The sequence below is a fragment of the Phytophthora ramorum genome (genome assembly GCF_020800215.1).
Source record: "Phytophthora ramorum isolate Pr-102 chromosome Unknown Phyram_PR-102_s0012, whole genome shotgun sequence".
Lineage (NCBI taxonomy): Eukaryota > Oomycota > Peronosporomycetes > Peronosporales > Peronosporaceae > Phytophthora > Phytophthora ramorum.
Window position 1 is genome coordinate 1,457,745 of NW_027150658.1, and position 17,772 is coordinate 1,475,516.

A 17,772-nucleotide genomic window follows, 5' to 3' on the forward strand; every position below is an offset into this window, starting at 1 on the left:
GCAAATTCGCAACCAAACCACTGCTCCCTCTGGGTCCCAACATGTCGGATACAGTGTCATTGCGGCAGCAGGACGGCGCACAGCAGTTGTTCACGACCACAACATGCCACGTTAGTTCGCAGGGAATAGCGTGTCTGCTGGCAATCGGTGAATGTCCTACTTGTTCCTTGCTTCCCACGGAAGGTCAACTGCTTGGGCTGCCATTTCACTTACTGCGTTTGCTGACGAGCCACCACGCAGTCCAGTTCCTCTAAACTTTGCTGGATCAGTTCGTAGCTCCCTTACTGCGCTTCATACTTCACAAATGAGTTCATTGACAGGTGTGTGGCTGAGCACAAATGAAAGTATGAAACACTTACTTGCGTTTTGTTTGAACCGATCTTCCCGTCGTTAAAAACCAATGCTCTATTTTCAAGACTGAATGCATCCATGCAGTGCACAATCACCGATACTTGTTGATGCTGCACTTCCACTTCTTCACAGTCTTCAGCCGTTTGTCGCGGTGCGCTTGCTTTTTGATCATTCGGATGCAGGCCTTTAACTTTTCCACACAGGTGCGGGCGGCCGAGTCTGCTGGAGGATTCCACTCCTTCGACTTGTAGGCCATTACGACGCCGAGTGTCTTCATCACTTTGTCTACTTGATCCATCGAGAAGATACCATCCTGCCACTGCTCCACTTGAGTCAGAATCGATGCGAGGCGGCCCTTCATTTCACTTGTCGCTTTGGAAATCAACGGAGGAGAGCGGTAGGTCAACGGAGGAGAGCGGGAAGTCTTCGCTACGGACAGCCCCCTCTTTTCGTTAAGCAGTGCGACTAAACTTGTAGCAAGACTGCAAGCAAATGCATGTAAGTTTTTGTTTTTTAATAAACGATGGATGAACAATTCAGATATACACGCGTACCTTTGCCATCCGCCCTGATTATTCTTGCCGTCCAGCCTTTTGCTGTAAGCAGTAACTGTGTTTGCAAAGCGGATATATTCCTCGGCTAAATCACCCCGAAGTGGAACCTCGCCAATCCAATTCCTCACGTGCTCGATAGAACGACGAATATCTCCCTGACACTCACAAGTAGAATCATCGATCATCACTTGCTGCATCACGCCAAGTGCCTCAAGAATGAACTTTGACTTTTCACGTTTTGGCACCGACCGCATTCTGATGATCAGTTCTCGATAAGTCCCAAGCTGCTGTCCCAGCGACTTGCTCTGCGTCTTACTACCCGCGAATGCAGTCTTCTTACTGCCAGAGTCCTCTGTGTCTTTCGTCATGGATCGACGAATTTCCATCTCGACGCTCTCCAGCTGCGCCCGAACGCTGCCCATACACACGTACACACACCCAAAACACAATAGTCAGGAAGAGTCTTGTGTCGACGCGATCTACGTCCACGCCTTACCGGTGGAAGTAAATCCTTAGCAGCTCGTTCTTGGAGCACGCATATGTCAGCGTAGCGGTAAGACTCTGCAGTTCCTTCGTATGTTCACCCGTCATCTCCACCTTCTTGAAAACCAAAGCAGCAGCTTCTAGCGCGCGAGCAGTCACATCAGCTGCTGCATCGTCTGTCGTATGGGCGTCGAATTCCGCTTGGCGCTTGAGGATTCGCTTAATGTCAAATACCGCCCTATTCCACTTGTCCTGCATATCGAAGTGGATCTGCTTGTTGATCGTCCTCACTTCCGTTATCGCCGTCAAGCACTCGTGCGCGACGTGCAAGTCCGCACTCATCTTAGTATCCGTCTTAGCTTCCATAGCACCATGCGCCTTCACTCGCTCCAGCTCATCCACCTTCTCTCTTTTCTGTTTCTTCTCCTTAGGCTCTTCTTCTTCACTTTTTGAAGACGACGAGTCACTCGACGAAGAAGACTCAGTCTCCTCCATCACCTCGTCTCTCCGTTTCCTCTTCTCTTGAACTCTCTCCTCCTTCTCAGCATCAGCAGTCTGCTACAATATTCAATCCACAACACACAATTGTCACTCTCAAAGTTGACCAAGTCCCATCTTTCCACACATGGACTCACCACTTTCATGCCCGTCGCGATCTGACTCAATTGCTCCCCCAATTCCCGTTGTAGCTCCATTGTGCTCTCCATCACCTCCATTAGACTCGCACTGCGCCCAGTCGACGGTTTGCCCTGTTCCAGTTGGTTCACAGCCTCGCGCACTTCTGCCACTTTGGCGAAAATCGCAACGACGTCGTCTACGGATTTTTGCACAGCGCAGATTTCATCGTGCAGAACGTCGTTGCAGCTGCGATGCAGTTCCCGGGGTTTGATGAGCGCCAGGACGCGCTCGTACAGCGCCAGTGTATCGACGACCGACGCCATTGTTGGTCAGTGATTCGGATGGACGAGAGTGTAACCCTACATGTAAAAAATGGCTACATTAATTTCCCGAAATACGTATGCCAATTTCGAAAATTGGAAGCGAAAATCCGTCATGCTGAAAATCCAAGACCAACTTGTTGCTCAATTCTTCATCTCACCAAAGCAAAACGTGCTGAAGCTCAAGTACACTCCCCAAGAGATAACTTATACATCGAAGTATATTGCATGGACAGTCATGTACAATGCTGTTGATCCGATCGGAAACTGTTCACGTGGCGACCTGAAGTGTTTGATCACGAACCTGGCTGAGTCTGTGCATACTATGCCAACCTCCTGCCGCTACGAAGCGCGTGTGTACTTGTTTACCTAGAGCACGGCTGAAGAATCGCCAACAAAGCTGAAGCGAACACGAGCATAAACCTGGATCCACCCTCCTTTTGCTCATGGCGTGCGCTGCTTCGATCCAGAACGCAGTTGCAGACCACGGACAAGTCCAACCTCCCCACCAAGGCCTGTCCGGAGTACAGCTCCGTTTTCGAGGGAGGTGAAGAAGCAGACTCTCGAGCCTGATGAAGTTGGTCTTGCACGGCGTCGGTCGTCGTCCGGGATGCATGTGTTCACATTGTTCATGACTGGGACGAAGTCGTCGGAGAAGCCCCAGCTGCTGAAGAACTCGTATTAGAGGCCGTGGCTCTCGATACCGAACTGAACGCTGTCGCGCTCCTCCTCGATGAAGTAGTTGTTAATCACGCGACAGGGATACCTGCTGAGAGCTCGTTCGAGGAGAACCAATCAGATCGGCGTCGTCGGGATTGACGAAGATGCCGTTCTGCACACCGTGGTCATCCACCTCGATCACGTCACGGGAGATGGAGTCACCCTGCGAATGAGCGAGGAAGATATAGCAGTCGTCGACAATTGAATTGTTAGCGACCACCTCACGCACCGCCTTGACGGATCCCGAGGGCTGGGAAAATAAGACTATGGTGCGGACCTCAGCAGTAAGGTTCGCGGTGAAATTGTCGACATTCGATGAATTCCAGATGGAGACCAACTTCTTCAACCTCAGGGAGAGGAGCACACGCCCGAGTACACATCAATCACGTTCGGCCTGCGAACGATGGACAAGCGCAGAGGCCTGTTCCTGTCCATGGCCGACATATCTGCTGACGACGGCGAGGTCCGCAACTGGCACAGTGCTTACGATTAAGTGCATCGTAAGCCCCAAGTAGCACGCGTGCAGCTGACCATTGCACAGTCATGTAGCTGGCGTTGACAACGAATTCTACGCATAACAAGTAAAGCTGTGCTTGTGAGAAAATTGAACTGACTCAAGAACCGTTCATGTTTAACGCGCGCCAGAGAGAGTGACTGCATCCTTCTGGGTATCCGAACCGTGGGCGTTTCTTGGGCGGAAACAACTCTATCAACGCATCTGTTGCGCTGTACATACCAGCACACAAAGAACATGGTTAGCTCGCTGCTAATGCGATGTCGCCACACAGTGCACTCTGGAACGTACCGCTTCGAGCACTTTGCGTAGTCTATCCGAATGTACATTACTTGACGCATCACTAGTAGCAGCTTTTCCAAGTGAAGACAGCCCTCCAAGGTGAGGGCCACACCATAGTCACAGAGATATACAAGCGTTGTGATGCACACGTTAAGACGCTTGAGCCGATTTAGAGGCAACAGAGACTGATTTTTTGTCATCGCCACGGCATTGAAAATCCATCTCAGCCTGTCAATAAGCTCATCAAACGCGGTCTTTTTTGAGTCAGGCTCCACCAGGTGCCGCACGTGTTCGTCATAACTCGTGACGCGCTCTATGTCGTCCTTCACCCGATCTTCATCTTCAAAACCTGGCTCCAGTACATCACTCCTGATTAGACTGTCAGTAATATCGCCTGCCAGATCACACGTCCAAATGAAGGTCGATCGAGACATCTGACTACACGCTCGACAAATCAAGGCATAGCGATCGTTCCAAGCATCGCCTTCTCCAAACGTACAGATCCTTTCCATCGTACCAACAAGACGTCCAAGAATCGGTTCTGTACGCGGATCCCACATCTCGTATCGACTCGCAAGTAGCTCGTTTATAAAGCTCACTTTCTGGTCGAAGGGCTTTACGGGGAGTTCATGATGTGGTTTCCACCCGCGCAGCTCCACCAGCATCCTCAGCAACTGCGTCTTTAAATCGCCCACCACATCGGCCGGCACCTCATACTCCTTCACTAGATACCTACGAAGCTCAAGCCAACTCCTGCAACCAAAAGTAACACACTTAGCGACAGTTCATTCACCCACGTATAAGTATCAAATCGTACCGATGGAGGCCTTTCGTCTTCGCAGGATAAATATCGTGAAGCTTTTGTATCTCTTTCAGCATCTGCCACGCCACATAAACTTCTTCTCGACTCAATTCACACTTGAAATTCATCGCTGCCACAGACATGAGCAGTCGCATATCTTCTAGATGCCGTTCAGCCTGGACTGGGTGACTCGTGTGAACGCCCACAAGCACCCGTGCAGCCGCTGCAGTTGCAGAAGCAAAAGACTTTGTGAACGGACCTTTTGTGTCGGTCTTTTGATGCTTCTCTAGAGCGATGGCAGCATTCAGTGCCGTGCACACAGCAACTCCCACGTTTCCACTGGGAGCCATCTCAGCCTGTTTTCGTAACTGAACGACAACGTCCGGCACAACTCGCTTCGCAACCGGGGGCACAACTCGCTTCGCAACCGGGGCCACAACAGCCCTCGGCGCTTTCCTCTTCCTCTTCTTCGTTTTTCGTCTTGGTCGTTCATCTCGAGCCTTCACCTCTTTCTGTTCATCCTCCATCTCAGCCGGTGGCGGCTCCATCACTTCGGCTGGCACCGGAGAACCAACACTACCCGGTGCCGGTGATACCAGCGATTCCAGTTCGTCCGCGGTCGCCTGACGTAAACTCTCTTGTGTCTCAACATCAGCAGCTTCCTTCCTAGATTTATCCAGCGTCTCGTTCTTCACCGACATGTTAATTGCACTCTGTGGCTTCTTCCCACCCTCCTCTTTAACCACCTCCTCTTCATCAGACAATGACAGGTCAATGACAGTAGCTGTAGCTTTCACTGCTGCTTTACTTCTGGCACTAGTGTTCTGCACTGCAGCCACAGCCCTCCCAGTCTCTTTTGCAGCTTTTTTCCTCTCCACTTTCTCTGTCCCCGAGCTGCGTTTGGGCTCCGCCTTGTCCTTATTTAATGAGGACAAATTATTTGTTACTTGTTGATCCTCGTCGTCCGTGGCGGACGGAGACGCGTCTGACGTCCCGACACTGCTCAATTCTCGACTCAAATCACAAATTAAAGTGCCCATTTCGTTGCACGCCGCCACGAGCTGCTCCAGCGCCGTCGCCACCTGCGGAGACTCGTCCACGAGCACCAAAGGGGCCCTCACCATCTCCCTGGAAGCGCGCACGACGCTCTGGGACCGCCGCAGCGCGTCCAGAGCCGGCTGCAGTTGCGTCTCGGCATGCTGAAGCTCGTCTTCCACGGCGGCCAGGCACGTCACACGCAGTTCCGCCGCGGTGAAGCGCGACAGGATCACATCCATCGTTGCCACGACCAATGTGAGAATGAGAAATGTAGTACTGAATGACGACTTTTGATTGGTTGATATGGGTATTCAGCATGTTGATAGGCTGAAATAAAGGTTATGCATAATATGTATCAGTACATCCAGCTTGTAGAGCCTCAGTAGGTGGCCTGGTCGATCGTGTTGTTTGTACGAGCCCCGTTTACGGAGCGAGTGCACTCTGTCTGTCAGAGTTCCTCGGCTTTCATCTGTTTTGCTTCTTTGACTTCAGATAAGCCGGGTCAATGTTTCTTTCATCGCTTGTTTGATTTGTTTCTCTGAATTTTTTCCACGCCTGCCATCTATGGGATGTCTGTTGTACTTGGTCCGAGTTTACTTCTCGGGGATTGGCTTCGTACATCGTTATTTTCTTGACCTCTCTTTTCTCGATCCTACTGACAAGCTTCATGTAGTCTCCGATCTTGTTGCATGCAGATCCGAGATGATCTACCGCTAAGGTCATAGGGGCCTTGCACATTTCAAAGGAGACGTTGGTGGCACTTATCAGAGCATTGAGACAGTGGGCGAACTTGCAGCACTGCACACTGAGTCTCAACTTGGGCAACGGATGGCTCGGCGACTGTAAAGATTTCGTCGCCATTGATCTGGAAGGAGGGGCTAGATTGAGGTCCATACATGTAGGATATTGCTGTAGTACACTGCACAGAGTACTTTGTAGAACTTGTCTTGAAACCTTATGCGAAGAAGGCATGTTAAGATGCCCCACCCACCAGACGATGATTGACGCACCTGGAGGGTCCGGTCTTTGTTGTCATTAGTTGATAGTCATATCGTACTAGCCTCATAAGTGACGACACTGCCCTCAATAAAAACAAAAACAAAAAACAACTTGTCTTGAAATTCACCAAGCAAGCACGTCTGAAGTGAATCTTTTGACGGTCTTGGTGAGGTCTTTGGAAATAGATTCGAAACGTGCGTTGAGGGTAGAATTCGTAGCAATCGATTCAGACACACAATCAGCATGTACCTGTAGGCCTTTTCACTGTTACTGGATGGCCATCGATTTTCCAGCTCGCTATCGTTCCTAAGTACCTATCGCTTGTTTTCTTCGATATGAGGCCACCACACGATCGCTTGACAACATTTTTTAGCTTCTGGACACACTGGCGCAATGTTGTCTCTCGCTGGGGATACCACCCGAATGCCACGTGACCCACTAACGATGCTACCGCGATTACCAGTTGTTCGAGCTCACGGCGATCTCCCTGCCATTGCGTCACTTGCTGGAGCACTAGTCGAGTGCGAGAACGAATATCGGCTAAGAACTCGCGGGTTTTGTTGCTTGTCGGGTCCGAAATTGCTTCCAACATTCTCTCCACTACCCTGTGAGCGAAAGCAGTGCACGATTTGGTTTAGCAGAAGGACATACAAGCGAATTCATACAATAACCGTATACGTACCCGGCAACAGAATCTCTTGTAGCTTCATCCGAAATCTGATCCAAAAAATGCCGTGGTACTGCTCTCAGAAGCATACGATACAGAACCAGTCGGTGTGGTTCACGAGGACCGTCACACAATATCCGACACAGTTTGTGAATAGCTTTCGATATGCTTCTTCTGTGGCTAGTATCAACCACCAACGCTGTTTCCTTCTTGAATGCAACAAGCACACGAAGCAGCCAGTGCTTCCGCTCAGTGCAAGGTAGGTTGGACAGGGTCCTTATTATGGCCGCAAAATAAAAAGAATTCGTAGTGCCTTGAGTTGCCTTCGCAACTTTCGATGCTTTTATCGCGGGCTTCGAATGTCTACCGAGACTCGTGATCACAGATGATAGGGTGCCTCCGAGCCTAACCCAAATGAGCAAAACCACACGATTCAAGATTAGGACAGCCGGGAGTCAGTTGTTTGAACCATTTCATAACCTCGAGCGACCATACCTTCGGAGCTCAGATTTTTGTGCCGATCTTGGAAGGCGATCCACGTACAGTTCTATCGCTGTCGCATACTCTCGATAAGATTCAAGATGGCGAATTTGATCTCCACTTTCTTCTGCCCACCAACTGATTAGAATATTCAACGAGTTAGCCACGTCAGACTGCTGTGTCCCATCGGTATCTTCTTCCACAGCCTCTTTCAACGCTACCAACACCTCTGCAATAACTAACGCTCGATCGGGCCGAGATAGGTTGTCAACGTCTTCCACGATAAACTTCAGGTAGGTGGCGGATTGTCCAGTCGGTTGTGTTTCAGTTTTCTTGCTTTTGTCTGCACCAGATGTAACGTGTTTAATTGAACCTTCCTTTCTCGACTTTTCAAACGGAGACGTCTTCTCTCCAGCACTCTTCGTCATCAACGCCTCCCACGCTGCTTCACTGCCTTCCACCGCATCTTCACCATTGTCACTCGCAGATGAAGAACTCGACTCTGAATCTGACGCTGCGACTGCCTCACTGACAGCACCGCGATTCATCAATTTATCAAAATCCTTGCTTTTGTCCATTTGATCATCATTGAAGCTTTTAACCTCAGCCACTACACCTCGATTTGCCTTGACTGCAACATCGCGATCCTGTTCACCATTTTGTTTTGCCGTACGCTGGACCTTCGGAGACTTTGGCTCAACGTCTTCCTCTCTCGCCCGCTTCTTCTCCAATCGCCAGACTTTCATCCCCGTTCCAATCTCCACCACCTTCTTCTCCAACTCTCGGTTTATCCCCATTGTAGCGTCCATCATGGCCCACAAACTGTCACTGCGACCTCCGCTGGCCCCGTGACTATGCTCCAGCTTCGCCACGGCATCGCGAACCTCCTGTAACTTGACGAAAGTGGCCGCCACGGCGTCTACGCAGTCATTTAAAGCTGTAAATTCCTCTTGCAATACGGCGTTGTAGCTCTGGTGCAGTATGCCGGGCGGCACGTGCGCTAGAGCGCGCACATTCAGCGCCTGCGTCCAATTTGCCATGAACGCGAATGACTGGCGATTGGGAGTTGCCTTTTATTTGAAAAATAGTCCAAATAAGACCAAAAATAGGACCCCAAATATGACATGTGTGTGTCATGGGTGTTCTGCATGGACACAGGTGAAGACTCGTTTGCAAGTGTCAGTACTTATATAGTCATAACGCACAGAACCCCCCTCTCGATACCATTGCAAGGTCTTTACGGGTGAACAGTGTTTATTGAACACCACTTTGCGAATCACAATCAACTTCTCTCCACATGGAGACAACCCTCCAAATTGACCGTGCTATTATACTAGCATATCGAAACATCGGTCGAGCTGAAGGAGCCGTTCGAGTGGCACCACACTTTATTCCTTGTCGCCGCTATCTTATCTTGTCCAAAAGCTTTTGTAGTCGATCAATGCGATACCCAAAACTTGGACGTTATCTCCAGCTTCGGAATTAGAGCATACAGAGTATGCACATTCCGCGTAGCTTAAAACGTGGTTGAAGCGATCCTCCATACTCGCTTGGCCAAGAAATCCTTTGTGGCAATATTCGTCTGGGAGCCCTGGCAGCTCGGAAATTACACCAGCCACCCAAATGATGGCCGATCGGGACATCTTGCCGTTTTGCGTACAAAATAACTCGCATCATGTTGCGGACCCAGTTCGTCCCAGTTGTATAAGCGTGCGATTGCGTCTCTCACAATTTACCTCGATTTGCAGGGCTGTTTCTTTTCTTTGCTTCCGAGCAACCCCGCATCTTCAGCCAGCGATTCTGCTGTATCATCACCTACGGATTCTTGCTTCACGGCTTCCGTTTTGACGTAATTTACATCACTCCTCCAAATCAACTGAAGCCGATGAGGTAGTATCCTTGAACCACCATGCACAGGCCCCGGAATATTGTTTTCTGCCTTCGCCGCTTGCTCAACTACATCGCCTGATCCGAATTCTTGGATGTCTTCGCTCTCTGTTTCGGATGAGGAGCACCGTCGCTTCGTGTTTCTTGATTCAGTTCACAAATCCATCTCGTTGGACGTAGCTGCAAGCTGTTCCAAGGCCCGTGCCACGTCTAGAGACAACGCAACAAAGCTTTGTGCAGTTTCCGGGAAGTTTCTAACGCGTTACTCAAAGCATCGAGCGCGGGTCCGAGTTTAGTGTGAGAATTCTGGATTTCCTCTTGAATTGCCACCGTACACTTGTCACGCAGCTCGTCAGCCCCGAAGTGCGAGAGAATTGTGTCCATTTCTGCACTTGGGACGTGCAGGCAAACGAGTAGCTATTTGACTAAACCAAAACTATGGCTACAGTTGAAGAAGATATATGTTTTCCCTGGCGCTGTTGGTTTACTAACTATGTTTGGAACAAAGCTACGTGAGAGGGGTGACGTCGAGATGCCCCAAGTCGTTCCACGAGATGGTCGCTGGGTACACGAGCCGTGCTGTCTCGTTGACAGAATTTTTCTCCGTGATCTCATACACAAAAATGTTGGTGAAGCGGATGCGGGTCAGCTTCATCAGGATCACAGGAAGCAGATCTTGGGCACCAATTAAGAATTTGCCCTTGACAACGAGGAATCCATTGCCGTAGACTGCATCAATTGTGGCGGTGAGTTGGCTCTCGCATGCCAGATAATTGTCATAGCTCGAGAGCACGCCAAAACGCTTGCTCAGTGCTGCACCCGTTGCCGTCTCGAAAGATGTGAGGTCGGTCTGCTGTGATTCTTCCGTGTAAGCGCTTGACCGTCGACGAGAAGCGTCGTTATCTCCACTCAGCGGGGACTTCACGTACCGTACCGCTTTTCGTAGTGCGACGTATGCGGCTATCAGCACGATGGGACTAAAGATCGAAGCCACCGCTGAGAAGACAACAGACCGCCGACTCTCCTCAACAGGATACGCGGTCATAAGCTCCATCGGTGAGAGCATCGCCAGGCCAGAGCTCACAGCCAGTAGCCCATTTGTCGCGTCAGCCACAGCGAAACGTGCGATCTCTTTTCTCAACCCGGGGAATAATTTTGCCAGCCCCACACGATTCCACCAGCTCAGCTCGAATGTCAGAAATGCTAGCAGTGGATCTACGCGTTCGCGTCCCAGGTACGTTAGCACACTTGTCACGTTCATGAACACCGCCAGTAGATCCGCATGCACTAGCTCCGGACGGTAGTAAATGGCATGCTGACTTGCGATGGAGTCTCCGATCGAGATGCACATTTTCGTGATCGTCCAGTAGCCGTTCAGATGATTGCATACCAGGACGATCAAGCCTCTGTAGAACATCATATTGGAGATCGTGGAGAAGGCGTCCCCCACCCAAAAGTGGCCCATGCACGCACGCCGATAGATCACGAAGATCAGTATCAACAGGTTGAAGATCACGTTGAGCGCGAAGATGCCGTGAATTGCATGCGTCCAGGCCCACGAGTCGTGGAGTACAGCCCGGCCGTGCCATCTCCAGCTACTCAGCTCGGTGATCGGATCTGTTGACAGGTCCCAATGGGCCATTTCAATGTTTGACTGCGCAGTCGGGTCACTTACGTACCGTCCAAAGCGGCGAGCCATCCGAACAGACTTGGCGGGGTCTTGGTTGCGTGGGTTCGACAGACTTTCGAGCTGCCAGAAGTTATCGCTGTCGATGCCCCTCAACTCTGAGTACGCAAACATTGGTTCTGCCACGTACGGGTAGTTGAACGCAATTGCGATTTGGTGATCCACAGTCGTAGTGCGCAAGTCGTTGATAGCAGCGACCACAAGTATCAGCGCAGGCCCCCTCTGGAACTGTTTGTCCACCTCGTAGTCCTGAACAGACAGCGACGTTGAGAGCAAAACCACGTCCGTTGAGTTACCTTGCTGACGCGCGAGGTAGTACACGCGAGCAGAAGTGCGATCTGCCGATGTAAGAAGACTGAACGTGCAGTCGATCACTGGCGTTACCAGTTCAAGTTCCGTCAGGTATGACAGATTGTGAGAAGCATGCATCTGAAGTCTTGAAAAAATGAAGCGCAAAAATTCGTTGCTGTAAACCTCGACGTTGAAACCCGGTACCCCAGAACACCCGGTATTAGACTGCGTAGTAGTCGTCTCGAGGTACAAGGAGTCATTGCGTGGACTTGTTGATCCTTGGAGTACTTCTTGAACCAGAGGACTCTGTTGGATCGTCGTGGTACCGGCATAGCCCGTGATCAAACTGGATGTGTGCGTCTCGATAGGTAAATCATGCGAGACCGAACCGTGGAGAATTAACATTGCCGTGGAGAAAGAATGGAGCGAGATCTCGACGTACAGAATTGCAACGCCGAATACTGCTAGGCGGTGCATCATTTTAATAAAGCGCGTGAGTGGTGTGCCATCGGGCGGTCGGAGAGTTTTGTTCACGGAGGTCAAGGCCCTTTGGGACATGCTTGGCTTCAGTTTTGGCCGGGACTCGGAGAAGTCGACGAAGTCTTTGTCTTCCATCTTTACGTCGAAGTTGCGGTGCCGCAAATTGGAGAGTGAGTTTTTTGTAGTGCTTTGTTAATCCCTGGGCCGGGACAAACGCCACAACAATACTGGAACACTGCGGCTGATTTCACACTGCATCAGATGCTAGGATCACACCATTGTCATAAGAGCTCTACGCTTGCTTCAATCATAAATCAGGCTATTATCGTTCGGGCTTTTCATGCTATAGTTAATCCCAACGGCTCCGTTGCACGCCGCCAGTTTGTTGTTGGTGCGAGACATGCGGCTGTGCACTGTTTCGCTGTGCTCAGCACAACTCGTCCTCAAACAATAGCGGCACCAGAAGCAGATACTGATTAGCAGCATGCCAGGTGCTACTGCACGTAGTAGTACCGGACGAGTAATCACCAACGCGCGTCACATGCAGATACACCCGTCTGACCAACATGACGTCTAACGGGACTAGAGTTCCCTAAGGTAAACGAGCTCTGGACGACTCTCGCTTAGAAATAAATTCAAAATAGTAATAGGTACCCTGCATAACAGCAAGTGAGTGAGCATCCTGACGACATTCACATTTGATGCATTCTGTTCTTCGTCCCCAGAAACGATTGGCACTTCCACCACTTCACCAGTAATTGAATTCCCATCCATATCCGGCTGCTCCACTTGCTCTTCTCCAATCGGCCGTAGGGTTTCTTCCTCATCAGCAGCAATAGTTTCCTCTGACTGTTGTATCTTCATCCTCCCACCAGCAGTTCCAAAGCTCCACTCTGAAACGTGTTTCCCATCTGCTCGTCCCTTAACTTCCACCTCCTCTGCGTCCTACTCATCCGACTGCGATAAACCACCGAGTCAACTCTCGCAGATTGCGTTTTTTTTTAATTGGTATTCTACTCGGATATCAATTTCCCCAAAAGTAATTAGGCTTTTGCAAAATAGCCAAAATGGAGGTGATCCTCTCGCACTTCAGCGCCGCCGAGCTGCGCGTCTAGTGCATCGCAGCGCTACATGAAGAGATTCAGCGCGCCTCGACGCAGCTCTACCCTGCTCTCGACACGATAACGCGCGCTTTGAGCGTCATCGAGGCCTCTGGAACCGCGTGCAGGCCCCCGATCGATTTCGGGAACGAATCCCCGGATATTATCTAAAATATGGAGCAGCTCCGAGCGGTGAACAGTGAAATTGCATCGCAACTGCATGCATTGGGTCAAAAAGTAGGCACTTCAGGGGAAAATGGGCGTTTGAGTCGACAAGAACACGAAACTGAGACTAGAAATGTGGAAGACGCCAATGCTGACTCCGCACCAAAACTCAGTATCCCGTCATTGGACCTGGAAGAAACGGAGGCAATTAAGGACGAACCGACGGAGAGTGAGTCTCCATGTGAAATCGTTGAAACAACTGAGGAGACATCGACAAGTTCTGGGGAAGGGACATTTACTACTACGGAAGAAATTCAGCGATGAAACGAGCGGCTGGTGTCACCGTAATGAGTGTAGTAGGTCTCGCTTGAAGACACACTGGGGGAGCTGGCACTCCCTAAACGATTATGCCGAGTGTATTGTCAAGGAAAAAGTAAAAGTAGTTACTCCTAGCACATAGTTCCTACCAGCTCTGGGGGAGTATTATTAGCGACTGGGATGGCGCTACTGTATCATCCCAGAAGCTCCCCCCTACTGTAGAGTTGCGTGAGGCTTTCATCCCAACAACCTACTACAATGAGGCGGAGAAGCTACTGATGGAGGAGCTGAAGCGACCACTATTTCCTCGGCAGATCTGGAGGCAGCTCCGGTGAAAGAGAAAGAGGCGACATCGGAAGTCAGTTGTCTATTGCAACGAAAGCCCAAGAAGCGGAAAGCTGCTATGGCTCCTCTTTCGGTGGAGTCTTTACCGGAAAACCAAGCAACGCGGAATGCTGATGTCTGTTCAAGAAAAAGAGCTAAGGGAACTTGCCACAATGTATTGGGGACGTCGGTGTGCATGGCGGTGAATGCTGCGATTGACCTTGAGGAAAGCCACAGCTCGAACAGGAAAGAATCGCTTTTGAACACCTTTCTGTCTACAACTGCAGAAGCTGGAAGGGTGCTACTTGAAGGGCTTGGACGCGACTATGTTCAGGCTAATCAGCATTTGGAAGACATGCGATGGCTCATAGCTGTTGCTGCCACGAATCTGTATAACCTAGTGAACAATGCCGAAGTACATGCAGCATGGAAAATGTTAGAAACCCTGAAGCAGCTGCATGATGCTTATCCGGACAAGACGAGGACCCTTCACTAGTATGGCGTGGCGTCTTTCACGTTTCCTACTATATTGTTTACTAACGCATGCATTGGTACTGTAGGTCTGTCTGCAGATTTGCAAACACCTTTTGAAGGAATGCAAAGTATGACCAGCAACAGGAAAACTAAAGTGGGTCAGATCTTAGGGGAATACGGCGGGTGGGAGTTCTATCACAGCTTTTCTGTGATCGAGTTTGACTCCATAATGTTCTTCATAACCGAACTCCTGGAGGGTCAGTATGAGGGCTGGAATCCCCATTCTCACAAACAACTTGGGAAACTTGTCACTCAGATTGAAACCATAACTTCATTCCACGGGTGTGTGAGTGGAATGACCGTTATAAGTCTGTTTGCGGAGCATACAGCAAGATGTCGGCATCTACTTTTATCTGGACAGCTGATCTGAAGTCAAAGCTATCCGCACGAATGTCGTTATCTGCTGTCGGTGAAGAAGATTTTGAAGACATCGATCGCGTGGAAAAGGATTTTAGCTACGTGACCAGTTACGAAGAACACGTGCGAAATACGCATGGTCCTGTTGAAAAACGGAGTGCCTTCGAGGAGCTTGTCGACAGGATTCAGTGGCTTTTCACTACGGTGATGCTAACTCCTAACCGGTCGCTCGTACCAGTCGCTCGCCTGACAAGATTGAACCAGTGTTCCGATACCCTTGTGACAATGGTAGAGCACTCCGTTTGGAGGGATGTATTCCACGTGGAAAAGCTGATATTCAGCGTTCGTAGTCTAATGTACATGCGAGTCGATTACGCCGAAGTCTCGAAGTGGTACGTGGTGTATGTAGCATTACTATGAGTTAGCATAGAGTAGATCACTAACTGTTTCGTTGTATTTATGTAGTGTGCCCACTGTTCTCTTGAAGTTGTTCCCCTCAGAAGGCCGGCTCACATTCGTATACCCATCGTGGTCCTACATGTAGCGATCTTGGCAGCAATTATAGAAGACCATCACAACACCAGGCAGACGGTCATCAGTTTAGCTGCTTTTTCTGAAGACAGGGTTACTTCAAGCGCGCGAACCATACTTACAACCAAGATACATACAACTTCATCTCCAAGGCGAAATATCAATTCCTACATTTCGTGCTGTGTCGGCTGCGACCTCTCCTTGGGGCTAACGCTCTGTAGTCACAACCATCTTGCGTTTTGGTTCTGCGCTGCAGAGTCCGACAGCAGTGCAGCACAGCACCGCCGACAAAGGCATCCGCGACATCATCGGGACTGTCAAGAGCAAAGAGCCGTCATTCCCATCGATGAACAGAAGAAGAACCTCCGGTTGATCCTGCTTCTTTGACAAAACACGTCGATCGGAAGAACAGATGCTACTCATAGCAGTATTAATACATGTACCGACCAGCACATAACCTAGCAGCTTAGCACTGCGAGTGTGTGGCGAAGTAGGAGGACAACCGAAGACGAGACACTTGCTTGCAAGAGAGTAAATTCAAAGTGATTAATTCAATGCTCATGCCTGCAATGCATGCCTTCTATACGTGCCGTGCACGAGGAGGAAAGCATCAGCCTAAAAACCCCTTTGACCTGCAACCCAACCAAAGGGGTTGCAGGCCGACTCCTATCTGTCATAGAACACGGCCAGGACATGAGTGACTACGAGAGAGAACGAGTGACTCTGTCAGTCCTAGACTCTCAAACTCCCCCGGAACTCATGCATCCTGGTCTTCAACACGTATTCGTCGCGTTGACAGGCCCGAATTCGCAGTAGCTTCAACTACGTCCTCGACTCCAAGCAGCTCTCGCAGCATTGCAAATCGCAGTGGTCCGAGCGCCTTGGTAAACATATCACCTATGTTGTCTGCTGTAAGAATGTAGTTCAGGGTCAGCTCTTGATTTTCAACGAGCTCGGCGATCTTGTGACTTAACTTTGCAAATCGCTTCACACCCTCATAATTGCCCACATTCGCGCACACCTTCAACGTGCTCTGATTGTCACCGTACAGCTCGGGAACCAACGGCTTCATGCCTATTTCTTTGAGCAAATCTTGGGCCCAAAGCAGGTCTTCCACACAAGTACTTGCTGCAGCCAATTCAGACTTACACGTATCCGTCGTGACGCTTTTCTGCTTCTTGTTTTTGAATCCAAAGCTGAAGCCGTTCAGTTGAAGAACATAACCTGTCACCGACTTACTTGTGTCCGGACAATTCGCGTGATCTGCATCACTAAATGCTCGCAGCTGAAGCTGCTGCTGTGGCACTGCCTTCGATCTACGGTAGACCAAACCGAAAGATCTCGTACCGCGTAGGTACTGCAACACGCGCCTGGCGCTTGCATAATTTTCTTTCGTGTACGCTCCAGCATGACGACTGAGACTCCGCACTGCATTGGCAATATCCGGACGCGTACAGGTAACCAAATACTGCAACTTGCCGACCAGTTCCCGGTAGGGAATTGACGCATCATTGATTTTGGTCCTGTCACGCTCCAACGGCTGCATCTTTTCGTTATGCATCTGCGCAACCCCCGGAGTATTGCTGCTCTTGCCAACCTGTCGCGTTTGTTGAACTGGGTCTGTTCGGCTTGGTCCGTAGCGTGTCGCGTTGCACCACCGGTCACCACGTCCCATGCTTCTCGATCGTCCAGAAAGAGTTCCAACTCGGCTCGGTACAGCTCGAACGACCCAAGAAAGAGCGGAGCTTTGGTGCTGCTACGAAGTTGCGCACCTCCGGCAGCCGCAGCGTTGATACCGCCTCCAGCGTTGTTGTTCGCCATGACGTTGCACTAGAAGTTCTTGAATCGCACACAACACCCGCACGTAGATTTGGGCTCATAATTTACGGAATTATAAAGCACTTTCTCCAGCACACAACCCACAAGTGGCGTCAACAAGTATTAATGCTGTAACGAGGTACAACTCTATCGGCATCACCCTTAGGTCACCTAAATACCAAAGTTAGGTATCACCACAAAAAATGAATTAAATCATAGGCTTTAAATCAAATCTTGGTAAGTATTAATACAGATTCCGCTCTCACTTCCAGTACCGCGCGTAATTAATAACCTTGGTCTGTTTTATACTATTTGATATGACAGGTCAGGAGCGCAATTGAATCTAAGCGCGAAGCCGCATTCAGAGATTCCCTCTACCTGTACACAATGGGAGGCTGGATGCCGATTGAGATCAATTATCAAGGAGCATGCGGTACACGATCAGGAGCTGC

At 50.0% G+C, this 17,772-nt stretch overlaps 3 protein-coding genes across 3 annotated transcripts; all 3 read right to left on the bottom strand.

Moving 5' to 3' along the window:
- Window positions 1-442: 442 nt before the first annotated feature.
- On the bottom strand, window positions 443-2,032 carry KRP23_11695 (uncharacterized protein; the record flags this gene model as incomplete). The annotated part of the gene is made up of 5 exons (XM_067882265.1): window positions 443-833; window positions 906-990; window positions 1,072-1,319; window positions 1,402-1,946; window positions 2,024-2,032. 5 exons carry the CDS (start codon window positions 2,030-2,032, stop codon window positions 443-445), a joined length of 1,278 nt encoding a protein of 425 aa, XP_067740532.1.
- Window positions 2,033-3,660: 1,628 nt separating this feature from the next.
- Window positions 3,661-5,921, bottom strand: KRP23_11696 (uncharacterized protein; the record flags this gene model as incomplete). Its single annotated transcript, XM_067882267.1, has 4 exons — window positions 3,661-3,772; window positions 3,852-4,236; window positions 4,342-4,595; window positions 4,660-5,921. 4 exons carry the CDS (start codon window positions 5,919-5,921, stop codon window positions 3,661-3,663), a joined length of 2,013 nt encoding a protein of 670 aa, XP_067740533.1.
- Window positions 5,922-10,223: 4,302 nt separating this feature from the next.
- KRP23_11697 (uncharacterized protein) lies at window positions 10,224-11,831 on the bottom strand (the record flags this gene model as incomplete). The annotated part of the gene is made up of 1 exon (XM_067882268.1): window positions 10,224-11,831. One exon carries the CDS (start codon window positions 11,829-11,831, stop codon window positions 10,224-10,226), a length of 1,608 nt encoding a protein of 535 aa, XP_067740534.1.
- Window positions 11,832-17,772: the final 5,941 nt, after the last annotated feature.